This window comes from Saccopteryx leptura, chromosome 2 (genome assembly GCF_036850995.1).
Source record: "Saccopteryx leptura isolate mSacLep1 chromosome 2, mSacLep1_pri_phased_curated, whole genome shotgun sequence".
NCBI classification, from domain to species: domain Eukaryota; kingdom Metazoa; phylum Chordata; class Mammalia; order Chiroptera; family Emballonuridae; genus Saccopteryx; species Saccopteryx leptura.
This window is the reverse complement of record NC_089504.1, coordinates 40,089,161-40,105,545: the sequence shown is the minus strand read 5'-3', so window position 1 is coordinate 40,105,545 and position 16,385 is coordinate 40,089,161. Positions and strand designations below refer to the sequence as shown.

Here is a 16,385-nt window from a genome sequence, read left to right as displayed (position 1 = left end):
AGCCCATGAAGCTCACCCCTGTATGTGGAGCTTGAGACACAATCCTGTTCTGAAAGAGCTGGTAGGGTTGACACGGTCCCTATGTCCCCTGGGATTCCGTTACCCGGTGGCTTTCTGCTGTAGGTCATTATCCATTATCCTATAACCCCATGGAGGCCACTCAAATGACAGGGACGGTCTCGATGCTGGTACTGAGTGGGGGTGAAGCAGAAAAGGGGGAGCAGTAAAGACTTGATCACCACAGTACCCAGTGGAGAAAAGAGGCAGGAAGAAGGGGGTGGGGAGAAGAAACTCAAATCATAGCAATAATAGCTAATGTTTACTGACAGTTCTCCAGGTGCCAGGTGCTTCACAGCCCCCCTGGGAGGTACTAAAACCCTGCCCTCCCACCAGTGTGGAAACTGAGGCACTCAAGTAAACTCAAATTGAAGAGCTCAAGCTTAAGGTCACTAGCTGCAAAGTGGCAGAGCCAGAACCCAGGCAGTTTAAGCTGGAGCTCACTCCCGGCCCTGGATGACCAGCTCTGAGACACTCTTTAGGGGGAGGGACTAAATGGCCTTGAGAGATTACTGCCCACGCAGTCAGAGGGCACGAGGAGTCAGGACAGCGGGGTGAGCTGCTGCCCAATATTCCTTAGGTGATGTTCTACTTGCCTACGTTGAGCCTCAGTTTCTTCACCTGTGAAATAGATAGAGCAGACATTTTCACACTATCTGGCCTCAGGGGTCCAGGCAAATCCCAGCAAAAACTGCAGGGAAAGTTAGGGAGTAGAACTTCTGTTCTTTTAAAAACCTGTTTGAGAACCCCTGGACTAGATGTCTCAGAAGCCCCTCCAATTTTAAGCATTTTTTCTCTCTAATCTTTAATGGGGTTGGGGATGAATGGTCAAAATGAAAGCAGGGTGTCTGAGACAGGGAGACACCGAGAGGTTCTAATGACGTCTATCTGACGGCCATTTGACGCCTATTTGCTCAATAGTACATAAAGGTTAAAGCCAGATGCTACAAACTACCCTTGAACTCCCTTTCTTCCTCTAAAATAACTATAAAACAGGGAGCACAACATGTTTCTAAGTTAAATGGGGGAATGATGCAAATGTTTCTCTCTTGGCCTTTTTCTTTCAAAAGGCTCAAGTTTCTGCCCTAGCCAGATAGCCCCGTCAGTTAGATCAGTGGTCCCCGACCCCTGGGCCGGTCCATGGGCCATTTGGTACCGGTCACAGAGAAAGAATAAATAACTTACGCTATTTCCGTTTTATTTATATTTAAGTCTGAACGATGTTTTAGTTTTAAAAAATGACCAGATTCCCTCTGTTACATCCTTCTAAGACTGACTCTTGATGCTTGTCTCGGTCACGTGATACATTTATCCGTCTCACCCTAAAGGCCGGTCCATGAAAATATTTTCTGACATTAATCCGGTCCGTGGCCCAAAAAATGTTGGGGACTACTGAGTTAGATCATCGTTCCAAAGCACAAAGGTTGCCAGTTTGATCCCTGGTGAGGGCACATACAGGAACAGATTGATGTTCCTATCTCCCTCTCCCTTCCTCTCTCTAAAAGCAATAAAATAAACAAACAAAAAAAGGCTTACGTTTCCTATCACCACTTTATTATGTGTACTTTATGGCTATGAGACAGATAATACTCTTAACAGGAAAGGTAGGGCAGAATTCAAGTTTCTCCTTAGACTTGGTTTTCTCAAAGAAATAACCAGGGTGGAGTTGGAGCAGCAGAAAAAAATTAGCAGGGGGAGAGGAAGATAAAGAGGCAAGATTCCTCTAAAGTAGAAAGTAATCCTCGGAAGGGAAGGAAAAGATGTAGAGGCAAAACACATGGGATTTGGGGGGGAAGAAGTGATACTGACAAGGCTAGAGGAGGAAAAAAAATGTTTGAAAAACTAAAAATAAAATATATCTAATGCTGAGTTGCAAGTGAGAAAGAGAGGGGGGGGGGGAGAATGGGGATTCTCAGTTCCCAAGAGAAGAGGTGGGGGCTGCCTGCTTTCCCTAAAGTGCGACCCACAGAACATTATAGAGATGGTCCTTAGAAACCCATCCTCTAGGCCCTGGCCGTTTGGCTCAGTGATAGAGCGTCGGCCTGGCGTGCAGGGGTCCCGGGTTCAATTCCTGGCCAGGGCACACAGGAGAAGCGCCCATCTGCTTCTCCACCCCTCCCCCTCTCCTTCCTCTCTGTCTCTCTCTTCCCCTCCCGCAGCCAAGGCTCCATTGGAGCAAAGATGGCCCGGGCGCTGGGGATGGCTCCTTGGCCTCTGCCCCAGGCGCTAGAGTGGCTCTGGTCGCAACAGAGCGACGCCCCGGAGGGGCAGAGCATCGCCCCCTGGTGGGCAGAGCGTCGCCCCCTGGTGGGCGTGCCGGGTGGATCCTGGTCGGGCGCATGCAGGAGTCTGTCTGATTGTCTCTCCCCGTTTCCAGCTTCAGAAAAATACAAAAAAAAAAAAAAAAAAAAGAAAAAAGAAATCCATCCTCCAGTCAAACAAGCTCAGGAAATACCACATGCTGAGAACTTCTGGAAGCTATGAACACCTAGCACCCTGTGAAGGCTCTGCAGGACCGAGACCTGCTTCACACTATTCAAGCCAGCATCCCTCTGAGGCGCTTGGCCTCAGATCTCCATTGTGGAAACTTACTTGGAGAAAAGTACTGGCTTAGGCAGTGTTAGCCCACTCAGTGGTGGCACTTGTCCACAGTGGCTGGATTAGCTTTTCCACTAGCTTGGACTGGGACAGGCAGGAGCATATAGCTGGTACAGGACATTTAGAAATCTGTTGTTTGAAACTTTAGGATTATTTGTAGAAATTATGTCATATGCGTTTAACATGGTGGCTAAATTTCACTGGTCAATATTTGTTTTGACTTTATGATTGACCAGGGAAGTCTTACATTCACCTAAAATTTAACATATCTACCTATTCATTGGTATCTTCTCCTCTAGTCTTCCTTGACTCTAGTCACCTAAATTCAAAAGCTCAGCATCCTCACTAACTCTTTTACCCTCTTTGCCCAAGTATGCATTTTAGTCTAATTCAGGTGTAATCCAGACCACAGTTGTCTATCTTCTGCTCAGGAAGATTTGTAGGAGGCCATCAGATGCCTTGATGAATAAGATCCGACAACACTGTGCCCACAGTGTGTCACTCTTCTGCTGGTAGAATAATTATCAAAGAGGGGAAGAAAGTGCAGCTGGCACAGATTGTTCTTACGAACTCCCGCTGGCTCCTGTGATGGTGGCTTCCTCTTCCAGGCCCTCACTGCCATTGCCTTAATAACGGACTCCTGCATCTTGCCACAATCAAGTATGCTCACTGGCATTGGAAAAAGGTTCCCTGATGACAGGGCTTGTCTTAAACAAATATTTGTTGGATTGAAGGTGCCTGGCATTACTTGCTCGCTCTCACATTCTCCAACATTCTTCTATAGTGAGTGACCCACAGCTATCTTGCTCATAGATTTCCTCAGGGCCCTGATCCGTGCCTCACTTGGCTAAGGGACTCAAACAGCCCTGAGGGGTTTGCCTGCCACCTGCTTTCCCAACCTTGAGCTTCATTTCCCGTGTAAAGGGTTGTTCTGCTCTTTCCTGTCTGACAAGACTCAGCTCCAACATCTGGCCCTACACCCTTGACTGCCTTACTACCCAATGGTCATCTCAATCTCCAGGAACATGTAAGGCTGTTTTCCCAAAAGTCTCCATCACTGGTCCCAGCTGAGATGCCCATGTCTCCCTCTAGCCCTCAGAACCCAGTTTTTATCCTGGGTCTTCCAGGCGGTTGCTCTCTCCTTCCTGAGCTCCCAGAGCATTTGGGAGCCACCATCCAATCACATGCTATCTGGGCTTGTTAACCAACTGTTTCCTGGAAGGGTCCGCCTGCCATAAGAGGGAATGGAAGCTTTGGGACAGTTGTTAGAACTGGGACCCTACAGTTCTTTAGAATCTTTCTGCAACTGGTGAAGCACTATGCACAGAAGTCCTCAGAAATGCTTGGGGACACATTGCTGTCTCCAGCTTCCTTTCTGGTCTAAGGGGAGGCACACAAGGTCCCCCAACTTTGACAGAAGCTGTCAACTACCATCAATCTTACTATCTCAAGCAGATTCAGAATTTATCTTAAAATGAAATGGACACTAGAAATAGGCATACTATGTCTCTTCAGGTGAATTTCAATGAAATTTGGTATACAGATACGTTAAATGTGTTATTGCACCTAGGAGGTTATAGTCTAAAGATATGAATTTGAGTATTTGAAATAAACTTGCTATATCAAAGTTATACGTTCAGAAAAATAATAATGCTCCTCAAGCAGACTGGAAATTAGCAAAGTTATTACAACAATAGTGCCTTGTAGGTCAATCTGATTTTCTCCATGTCGTGGTGCTAAAGGCTGACATGTCTTCAACATTAGTTTCCTTAAGCCCAGCATACAGGGATCAGACACACAGAAAGACACTCTCTTTTCTTAGACTCAGCTCAGTCCACGTGATGGTCAGCCACCAAAATCAGACTTCCCCAAACTTTTGCTGGGGCCTGGCATTCAGGCCTGAACTAAGGGCGTAGTCTCCTTTGAGTACCCCAGAAAAAGCAGGGAAACTGGATAAATATGAAGTTGCCTAAAAGCCTGACATCTAAATGGATATTTTTATTTTTAAAAAAGAAAATACCAGCTACCCAGAGACAGGAAATAATCAGTGTTTTGTTTGGAGAGAATTTTTGAAAGAATTTATCTCAATTTGGTTACAAAGCTACTTCAAAAAAAAAAAAAACCCAAACAAACAGAAGCCTTGTCTGGGTAGTTCACTTGGTTAGAGTGTCATCCCGATATGCCAAGGTTATGGTTTCAATCCCTGGAAAGAGTATTTACAAGAATCAACCAATGAATTAATAAAGAAGTAAACAACAGATCAATGTTTGTTTCTCTCTTTCCCCCTTCTCTCTCTAAAAATCAATAAATTAAAAAACAAAAAAAACAAACATCCTAGCAATTTCTCTTGCCTACAAATTAATAGCAAAAGACAAGCACACTGTAAAGCATTTAGCTTATCTACACTGATTGAGATAAAGAAGGCAGCAGAGCTGTAAAATGTGTTGTGTAGAAAACCACTTCCATTACACATTTATGTGCACACACACTTCCTCCCTTTGCTCCATCTTCCCAGAACTCACCTGGTTGATAACATAGATGCCATAATCCAACTGCTGACGCTGCAGGATTGGGTGCAAGTAATATAGCCAGTACTTGAGGTGCTCCTGCCGGTTGCGGAATGGAATAATGATGGCGACCTTGTGAGGAGAAATGCAGTCTTTGGGGGCATAGCGACCTCCCACCTTCACCTTAGGGTTCTGTTTCGCCACAAGCGTCAGGTCCACAGGCACGTTAAACTCGATCAGCATGGGGCCGACTAGAAAGTGGAGGGAAGGAGAAATTAGCAGGCCACAGGACTCACTGCTTCACAGGTGTCAGAGGGCCAGGTCACAGGAGACAGCTCTTCCTAAGAGGCAGCATGGCCATGGAAAAGGCACTCGTGCCCAGAACTAGGTACCTTGTCCAGCACTAGTGTGACCAACCAAGCCAGGAAACTCTCATACCAGGCAAACTTGGATGGCTGGTCACTCTAGGAAGCACTCGCCTAAGCAGGACAGACTGTTCCTCAACTGTAAAATGGAAATGGGGTAAGTCCTGCTCTGACTTCCTGACAGGATGCTGTAAGGATCAGTCAGCATGGAGGAGAAGGCACTTTCTCAGAAATCCTAAAATTGAGAACTAGCTCTGCCACCTCCCAGGGGGCTTGGCTTTGGACAGATCCTCTCTGAACTTAGCCTAGTTAAGGACAGCAGAGAGGGAGAGGGAAAAAAAGAAAGAGAAAGAGAGCTGGAAAAGTCAGCGTTGAGAAAATCAGAAGGTAGCAAGGAGTGGCATGAGTAACCCATGTCTCACGGGTTGATGCACAGATGAGACAAACTTGATGGGAAGGACTGGAGAAAATGAGGCCCCAGAGGAGACAGGGGGAAGGGGAGGAAAAACCGTTGGAAAGAACAGCAAAGAAGAATACCGAGTAAAAGTAAGGATGAAATAATAGCAGAGGTGATAAAGAAGGAAGGAAAAGTCAAGCATGGCTGCAAAGTATCTGGCTTGAAAGAACATGGCTCCAGATAAGAGAAATAAGTAAGCAAGAGAGCTCTTTGGCTTAGATGAAAAACTGACGCGTGGAAGGTGGGTTTTTAGTTAGTGGCAAATTAGGAGCAGAGGCAAAGGCAAAGGTCAAATCCAGAGACAGACATGGAAGTCCTTGCCTCCTAAACAGAAACATGTAGAGGGGCTGCTGGGGACTGTCCCTCACGCAGCACAGGTGGGGGGGGGCAGAAGAAAGATGACTGGCTCAGGGACACAGGGAGTAAGGGACAGAGTCAGAACTTGAACCCAGGCCCCCAGTATTCCCTGTAGGCCAGACATTCTCCAAGGGGCTTCGAGGAGACACTAATCCCAGTAAGATACTCAATGGAAGAACATGTCCCCTGGTCAAATAAGGTTAGCAACCCTGCCTTACTAAATCCTGCTTCTGGAAAGTCATGACGTGTACCCAAGACTCTGAGAAGTTGTGCAATCGAGAAACCTCCTTCACTTTATTTAACCTGCCATCTCCCAAACTTACTAGGCCACAGAACCATTTTATTCGGGGACATGCTTTGAGAACTGTTACTCTATATGTAACCAGCTTCACCGGTGAAGCAACCAGTCGCAGAACAAAGGAAGGAATCTACAAAACAGAGGTGAGAACACTGACCACAAATCCAGAGCAAGTTCACCTGAAACATGCTAGTTAAAACCAGTGTGTGAAAAAAACAACAACAAAAAACCAGTGTGCGCCTTCTGTCACCCTGTTTGTCAACAATATGTGCTCTCCAAGCACCCATGTCCCCAGAGGCCACTTACCCTCCTGAAGTGAGACAGCCCGAGAAAAGAAAGCTGTGACTCTTGCTCCTCCATCCTGTCCTGGGTGCAAACTCACCATCTCCTCCCCCCTCCCCCCCACCCCAGTCCCCTCCGCTACTCCACTCACCCCTCCCTCCTTCCAGTGCTGATCCTGTTCCATCATCAGGGACCTGTTCCCATTCATTTTTTTCTGAGACACAGCTATGGTCATTACTTTCCTGCTAAAAACCTCCAATGGTTCTAAGGCTGTGTCACCTTGGACAAGGTAAAGCCAAACCTCTTGGCTTGGCAATAAGGCCCTTCAGTCTCCACTCCCCCCCTCCCATAAACCAGGTCTCTGACCACATTTTGCCCTTTGCAGAAATGCCCTTCCCTCTTCCCTCTAACAACAAACTTTGTGTTGAGAGAAGGCCAGAATCTTACAAGGAAAGCCCCAATCTGACCTTGAAATTTGCCTTTCCTCCTTACCACAGAGCTCCCCAGCAGATGCCCTGGGCACGAAGGATAACCTCAGGGTTCCAAAGCCCAAGCACCTCCCTGGCCATGTACCTCCCTCTCTGGGGGCACGAGGGCCTCAAACTCAGCCCCTCTTCTGACTGCTGGCTCCAATCGCCCGAATGCCCTCAGTTGAGTAGGTTTTATGTTCCAAGACTAAGTAAGGGGTAACCATGGACCAGTTTTTCCCCAAACCTACCCTCAGAATCCCTGAGGTAATCTGTAAAAATATGGAATCTCAGGCCCCTCCCCTAAAGAGCCTGACTTGGCAGATCCTGAGAAGGACCAACATGGATAATTAATTAATAAGAAGCCTAGGTCAGTGGTTTTCAAATGCCAGTCCACAAAACAGCTAACCACCCTGACGTATGAAGATTACAGAGTCTATAATCACTGGGTCTACAATCTTCATACAATGTCAGGGTGGTTAACTCTTTAGCAATGGGAAGATGAACCTCCCATCTTCACAAGTTCTTGGGGCTTTCATGTAAGGAGGATCCTCAAAGTCTCCTACAACTCACATGTCATGGAGGCAGCCCTTCCCCACAGGGTGCTGAAGGCCTGAACTGCTTGATTCCTCAGCTCCAGGCAAAGCCTGCTGGGAGGCCCTGCTGCACAGTGCACTTGTGAAACACATGAAAAAAAGATCCATCACTGGGCTCTTCTCACTTCAGAGGGCTGCACCACACCTGTAAATCCCCCAGCCCCGCTGCAGCTTTGGTTCTCAAAATACTGCTAAACATAACACCATTTTCAGGAACTCAAGGGGCATCTGGACTATCACCCTACCAGCTTACACTTTATGAAACCAGCTCAGAAGACAGAATTCACACTTGGTCTCCCTAGCCTCCTGAAGCAGACACCTGCAGGTTGGCCTTGGTTTTGCCCCTTCAGGAGTTCCAGAAAGGTGGTCCTGAGGCTTCCTGGACAGGAGAGAGGATGCCTGGGCCCTGGTTCAGCTCCATCAGTGACGTGCTGGATGATCTAGCATTAGGCAAGTACCATCCACCTTCGGGATACTGGTTTCCCATTTGTAAATTGCAGGGACTGGAATTCAACCTGCCACAGAAGAACTCATATCTACCACCACCCCTACTGGCTCCTCCAATGGCTCATGTAGAGTTTTGTCACTGAAGAGCCTCTTATCACTCTCCTTCTCCTCCCTGCACTCTTCTCGTAACCCCCATCATGTCTCCAACTCATTGAGAGCACAATGACCCCCAGATCCTGCCCTCCCTGCCCAATCTGGCAATTCTTTCCCCACCTTTCATCTGTGAAGCCTCCACAGCTTTGAGAATCCTACAGATCACACCTCTGAGAGTGGACAGCACTTGGCAGTCACTGGCTCCAGACCTGGAGCCGGATACCTTCTTGGGTCCAGCGCCAGGCAGGAGGACTCCGTGAGTGCCCTGAACACCTCACACCCCCTGCCCAGGCTGCAGAGACCGTCCTCTGCACACACGTGGCTCTGTCCCAGTGAGAAAATCCACAGAGCTCAGACTCCAGGGCTGTGACAAGCTCTGCCCAGAGCCTTGCAGACCTGCCCTCAGGTCTCAGAGCCACTGCTTGCGGTCTCAGGGAGAGGCAAAGAGAGGAAGCAAAGGACTGAGAGCTTCATGGCAGTCCTCAGGCTACGCCAAGCCTCCCTTGCTGTGAGGCGCATGGCGTGTGCTACCACAAGCCCTTGGCCCCGCTGGGCTGGCTTGTGTGTTTTCTTGGCTCTGGGAGCTGGGAAGCAGGGTTACGTAAGCAGATGAGCAGATGTGAGCCTGTCCTCGGCTCCCCTAGCTAATGCCTCGCCACGTGGGCCTCTCGGCTGGGAGTCCAGGTCACGGCCTTGCGTGTAAGTCGCTCAATAACTTCAATGTGTGAGCTCAACTCCGACAAATTCCACTGCTCCCTTGCTCAGCACGGCAAACCCAGACACACACATGATCCTCCATCAAAAGCCCTGCTAATCTAGAGCCAACCCAGCACAGACTCCCTGCCACACTTTCACATTAGCTAAACCAGTAGTTCAATCCTCCAGCCTCAGCAACACAGGATGGAACCTCTAGTCACTGCTTCCCAACTGACCAGCCAGTGGTTCAAGACACAATCCTTGGCCAAATGCTGGTTTGTGACAATGTTTCACCAGCCTGGACAAAATGGCAATATTAGAATGCAGTGGTTCTTCATCAGTTAAATGCAATCAATATACCGGAATGCCCTTTCCTCCACGGTTAAGTACTTCTTACTCTTTAGATGTTAAAATGTCCTTTCTTTTATGAAATAATCATGATTGATTTTTTTTTTTTGAGGGCACATTTATTAAAGCTGGGGACAGTGAAACAAGGGCTTAGGATAGAAGGAGCAACAGGAGAGAGACCAGGAGGGGCTGCTCTGGTGCTCTGAAATGTTATAGGAAAGAAGTGAGCCCAGGCAGGGCTGCTCTCTTTGGCTCCCTAGAAAGTAAGAGTAAAGGAAGCCCTGGAGACAGGTTCAGGGGTGAGCCCAGGATGAGCTGCCACTGCCCACTGTTCCCCTGGTTGCAAGTCCTGTGGGAACCCTTAGAATTTAAAAGATGCATGCCAGAGAGGGAGAGAACACTGATCATGATTGATTTTGATGCTGGATTGAATTTTTTTTTTTTTTTTTTTTTTAACTTCAATGCTGGATTGTCAACCATGGATCAAGCCCCTCAATTTCTTTTGGGATTTTCCTAGACAGTGAAATTCAAACATTTGGGAACTCTGGGACTGGGCAGTACCCAGAGCTTTGTGGTCCTAAAAGCTGGGATGCTGGAGTGTCTCCCTTGTCCAGGCTTCAGTACTGATAGCACACGACACAGCCCCTCTTTGAGCTCTCTCCTCCCCAACCACAGTGTAGTTCCACAGGCATCATGGGTGGGCCATTTCTCTCTGTACCAATTTTCCAGAAGCCAGATATGCACTGGAAGCTGAGCCTGGCACTACGAAATCCCCAGACTTGGGAATGACAGCTGTCTGCAGTGGTCCCATGACCTCATGATGTTCCCTGTGCCCCTCAGACAGGAAATGAGAAGCACCATCTACTGCATGGGGCTCATCACAAACCTTCTTTCTGGTCCTTCAGGGAACAGAAGGTCTTCAGAGTTTCCCAAGGACTTAGTTATCACCAATCCAACAGCTGCCTGGCCTCAGCTCAAACATCACTACCATAGGAAGACTTCTTGGTTCTTCCTCGTTCTCCACCTCAAGTACTTACAGCACCATATCCACGCAAACACACACCCAGTTAGTTCATACCATGTGCCAGCTGGTACTGGGCATGCAGCAGTGAGGCTGGGTTAAGAGGAGGTCTTTGCACCCTTCGGGCAGGGTGACCAGCAAAGCAGACAGTGATGATGAGGGTGACAGTGGTGAGAACAGCTGACAAGGTACAAAGGAAGGGGAGTCAACTCAGGCCAGGGAAGAGTCGAGGAAAGCTTTGTAGAGAAGCAGCTTATCACACAGAATGGCACTGTCTGCTTGGCTGCCATGGCCTCAGAATACAGCAACAAGTGTCAGCTGAGTGGACGGCACACAGCTATTCCCCTGCTCCCGCCACTGACACAAGCGACAAAGCGGATTTCCATAAACCTTGAGAAAACCTGGTGGAAGAGCATGGAGACTGAGAGCCACCAGAAAGGACTTCTGAAGTCTCGTGTTAACCATTTCTCGTTGAGTTTTAAGATCTAATTCACCAAAAGCTTCACAAGTATTGGAAAAGATGTATTTCTTAAACCAGATGTTCATGCTATTTTTCTTTTATCTCTTTGGGCATATCCTTAAAATTAAACAATAAACATTTAAAAAATATAATCCAAGGACAAAAATATGTGACCTCCCCCTTCATTCCTTTCCCAATAAGTGTCTCCCAAAATAAAGATTTTGAAACATACTACTCAGTAGCCAGAAAACGGGAATAATCTATTTCTAATGTTGACTTGATGTCCTTCAAGCACACTGCACACAACACAATTTCAACACCTACTGTGCTTCCTGCAGTTTTACCACCGAAGCCACTCCTAGACCCTGGGGAAAAAAACACTTTTTCAACAGGAAGTAGAACACATTTGTGGTCTCAGAACCCTGCACTTGGGAGTATAGAGAAAAACAAAGTATTTACACACAAAAATAAAGGTGCCTGCTGGGAGGTCTGCCGAGCAGAGCGCAGGTGGCCAAGGGGATTGGACCAGCCGGGCACGGTGGGGCCAGTTACTCCTCCACCCACCTCGCCCAGGAGCAGCCCTGCCGTGTGCCCACAGCGCTCCACTCTGTAGGTCTTCCAAATATGACCTGAAAATAACATGGCCAGCAATGGAACACTGGCCTCATTGGAACTGGCCTTTCTTGTGCCCTGCTCTCTCTCCCATTATAAATGCCCACCCAACCTTCAAAGGCCATATATATACTCTGATTTGTTACTGTTTTTCCCTTCAAGACGCTGGTGAGCTTTCCACCTATTGATAACGGTTCTCAAACTGAGGTGTGCAAGAATCAACCAGAAAAGCAAACTGCAGATTCCTGGGTCCTACTCCTCAGAGCTTCTGATCTAGTAAGTCTAGGGCTGGGGGCCAGGACTCTGCATTTTAACAAGCACTCTAGGTAATTTTAACATGGGTTCCTGGATTATATTTAAAGAAATGTTGGTTTATCGGTTCACTCATTAACCACTACCTCCATCCCACCCCATGAAGTTCTAAGAATGAGATACCAAGAAAAACTTACACGCAGGAACTATTTTGTATTTCTCATTTCTGACAATGTATGTCATATAACAGAACATGTTTCACTTTTGGCTTCTGTACAGGGATAGATATCATAACTACATTGTTGTCTTTTTTTTTTTTTTTTTTTTTTTTCTGAAGCTGGAAACGGGGATAGACAGTCAGACTCCCGCATGCGCCCGACCGGGATCCACCCGGCACGCCCACCAGGGGGCGATGCTCTGCCCCTCTGGGGCGTTGCTCTGTCGCGAACAGAGCCACTCTAGCGCCTGGGGCAGAAGCCAAGGAGCCATCCCCAGCGCCCGGGCCATCTTTGCTCCAATGGAGCCTCGCTGCGGGAGGGGAAGAGAGAGACAAAGAGGAAGGAGAGGGGGAGGGGTGGAGAAGCAGATGGGCGCTTCTCCTGTGTGCCCTGGCTGGGAATCGAACCCGGGACTCCTGCACGCCAGGCCAACGCTCTACCGCTGAGCCAACCGGCCAGGGCCCACCCTCAATTTTAAAGTAAACTTCCTGCAGGTTCTAGGGCTACAATGAGAAACTTAGTGGCAGTATACAACCTAGTGAAAATGTTGCCTTTCCTCATCTAAACCTCACACTGCCGCATCAAACAGGCACTTCACCAAATACCATTTATTCCTTGAGAGAATAACTCCAAAGCTCCAAGTCTGATGTGGGTTGTGAGATCATCAGAAAAGCCTTAGGCGGTCACTCAGTTAAGGCCCCTGTCCCCAAAAGTATCAAGGCCTAAACCTAAGAGAGCAAAGCCATGGTCAGATTCCATCACCTTGAAGGGTCCGGATCTTCCTTGAATCAGAACCCAAAAAACCCTGGCAGTATGGGGCTGGAAGGACCTTTAGAATTATGCTCAGCCCCAAGGTTAACACATGCGGGTTTGAAACTGAAGACCAGAGATTTACAGACTTCCTCAAGGACATTCTTGGATTGTCCCCCCCAAAAGCCACCCTTATCTTCCCCTTACTAACCCTTTAAGGTTCTCATGTTTACAGATGCACCCACATAGGGGACATACATGCCCCTCTGCTCTCCCTGCGCTGTGCTCATGGGGATTCTGTCTCAGAATCCCTCTCAAACTAGGGCTCCAGGAGCCACTAATGCTCCCAGGCAGCACAAAAGTGAACTTATTTGACATGACTATCCTAAACCCTCCTCAAGCCCATTTCTATACCATACATGGTCACAGTGCCTGAATTCTGAGGCAGGAGAGTCAAGGAGTGAATACTGAGAAACCTCTGGAGACCCCAGAACTGGGGGCATGACAGTCCACTTGTGTCCTGAGGTAGCCCATAAAGGCTTTCTTTTCCTTTTCTTAATTTATCAGGGTGACACTGGTTAATAAAATTATAGGTTTCAAGTGTACAATTCTATAATACATCATCTATGTACTGCAGGTCGAGTCTCTTTCTGTCACCACTTATCCCCCTTTACCCTTTTCTACCTCCCCCACCAAAAGGTTTTCACTGGCAGTGCAACCACAGAGAGGCTAGGCCCTGAGGTCAAGGCACAGCACTGGGGGTCACAGGCTTCGAAGCTTCCCAGTGTTTGTCCACCAGGGAAAATTGTCCCAGGAGGAATTTCTGCTTTGTTTGGTTCTGGCCCAAAAACAGATTTCCTCCTCACTCAGCCCTTCTGCCTCCCTCCCTCTCGCCCTCCCTCAGCTGGAATTTGCCGAAATTGTGCCTGCCCAAGGTTAGTAGTTATCACTACCAGGAAAGGCTCAGGAGGCCAACTTGCCTGGAAATTCTGTCAGCCCCAGGGAGGTCTAGCTGCATCTCTCTCCTCTAAGAACTAGAGCACTTCTGGAAGGAATGATTTGAACGTCTCATAAAGGATTAGAATGACAGCATCTGGTATTGTATTTTAAGACTTTCCCCTGAGGCTGAGGCAGTCCCCTAACCTCCTCTGAGGCCTCTATTCTCTCCCTGGAGACAGTCACCCACAGGTGGTCCTGGGCCTGCCACTTGAGAACTCCAGGCCCCGAATGATAGAAGCCACACTGGCCTCCATTCCTCTTCTGATTACATTACCCTCCTCAGGATGCTGGGCACTTTGCTCTGCGCCTTCTTAGGTCATTTGTTAGAAAAAATGGAGAAATTTGACACACAGTTCTGCAGCAAGCAAATGCAGTGTCCACAGGAAGCAGCATGGTAATCACAGCCCAGGATTCAGACCTCCGTGCCACTTCTGAAAAGCCACAGGCAAGGTTCATAAGCTCTGAACCTTGACAGTGATAGCACAGCACCTAACACACAGGAGGCCTACAACAGATATTTGCTGAATACATGAATGATACCTGCATGTGGGCCTCACACTCTAAGAGACAAAGTCATTCTCAATGGAATTCAGTAAAGCAGGGGTTGGGAACCTATGGCTCGTGAGCCAGCTGTGGCTCTTTTGATGGCTGCATCTGGCTTGCAGACAAATCTTTAATTAAAAAATAGTAACGTTAAAAATATAAAACATTCTCATGTATTACAATCCATTCATTTCCTACCGCTCATGTTCATGGATGTGGGTGGCTGGAGCCAATCACAGCTGTCCTCCGGGACAACACCAAATGTTTATTGAATAATGCGTAATGTACACGGGTCGTTGTATGGCTCTCATGGAATTACATTTTAAAATATGTGGCGTTCATGGCTATCTCAGCCAAAAAGTTTCCCGACCCCTGCAGTAGAGGCTATGGGCTCATAAGGATGGACTGCTTGCTGAGGACAGTCAGCGGAGCTTCGCTACATCAGAACACCCAGATGCAGAGGGACTACAGGCGTTAACACAGTCACAGAGAAAGAGCGCTGGTGAGACACTGCACAAAACAAAGACAAAGTCACGTTCTAACAAGATAGTATGGGCCACATGAACAGACAGATGACAGATTCAGAGATGACATTGCAATGTCTAAGAGCAGCAAGGGATTAGTTTCCAGGATGTATTAAAAATCTTGCATATCAAGAAAAGTATAAGAACCTGAATGAAAAAACCAGCAAAGGGAGCCTGGCCTGTGGTGGCGCAGTGGGTAAAGCACCGGCCTGGAGTGCTGAGGTCGTCATGTCAAAACCCTGGGGTTGCCTGGTCAAGGCACATACGAGAAGCAACTATGAGTTGATGCTTCCTGCCCCTCCCCACCTTTCTCTCTCTCTAAGAATCAATAAATCTTTAAAAAAAAAGGAAAAACAACTAAAGGATTATTATGAATAAGCAATTTAGCAGATAGGAATCCCAAAGGCCACCAAGCATCTAAAGGGATTATTTGTAATTAGAGAAAAGCAAGTTAAAACAAGAACTCTCTCAGCACATTTATTCTTTTGGCAAAAATTAGAAAGCTGGTTAATGCCAAGTATTTGTGGAGGTACAGAGATGCTCATGCCCCCCTGGTGGAAAGGTAAAGGGGGGTGGCCATCTTGGGTGGTATCTGGCACTCCCAAATCAGCGTAAGCATGCACACACAGGTCCATAAAGGACGAGCAGAAGGCTGTGCCTTACTTACCACAGGATTAGTGAAGGCAGTGTGGGAATATCATTAAGGAAGGCAAAGGGAAACTGGGATGAAAATCATGGACACTAGATGTACACATAACAATGTGAACAGACCTTAAAACAAGCAGATGAGCTCCAGGAGCTCAATTCTTGGTTTCTATATACTATTCTCTACTAAAAAGAGCTAGGGCTGGCAGAGAAGTGGTTGATTCCAGGACTCAGTCAGGGACTGAGCAAGAGGAACCTGGAACATCTTGCTGTGCCTAAAAAGGAAGAAGTACTCAAAGAATGATGAAATATTTCAAAGTGACATAGGAGCCAGCCTGAAGGGGATCTCACTAGCCAAACCTAGGAAAGTCTGAGCATCAAAATAAATAATCCTAGTAAAGGATTATGAGCTACTGAATAAAATAAGAATCCATAAGTCTGTACCGAATTAGCAGGGGAGAATAGAAAGCTCTTCCTTACAGGAAAATGCCAGCTAATAAACCTAGAAGGAATGACCGAATTAGATCACCAACAACCATAGTAAATGCCATAAGATACTTTCTAATTAAAAAGTATAAAATAGTAACTTTATCATTGAGAAATGGCAGGTTCCCCCATTAAAGTTCACACTGTCAGTAAGGACCAAAATTAATAACATGTGCCTCCAGAATTAATGTACTGAGAACTCAGCATTGCTTGTGCAGTATTCTTGTCAAAAGTGCATAACTTGAAC

At 47.2% G+C, this 16,385-nt stretch overlaps 1 protein-coding gene across 1 annotated transcript in view; it reads right to left on the bottom strand.

Moving 5' to 3' along the window:
* Positions 1-16,385, bottom strand: part of B4GALT1 (beta-1,4-galactosyltransferase 1) — a 58,529-nt gene that overhangs the window by 21,766 nt on the left and 20,378 nt on the right. The window contains exon 2 of the mRNA XM_066367834.1: positions 5,178-5,413. Within this exon, the coding sequence (XP_066223931.1) occupies positions 5,178-5,413 (236 nt within the window). The remainder of the gene's footprint in view (positions 1-5,177; positions 5,414-16,385) is intronic.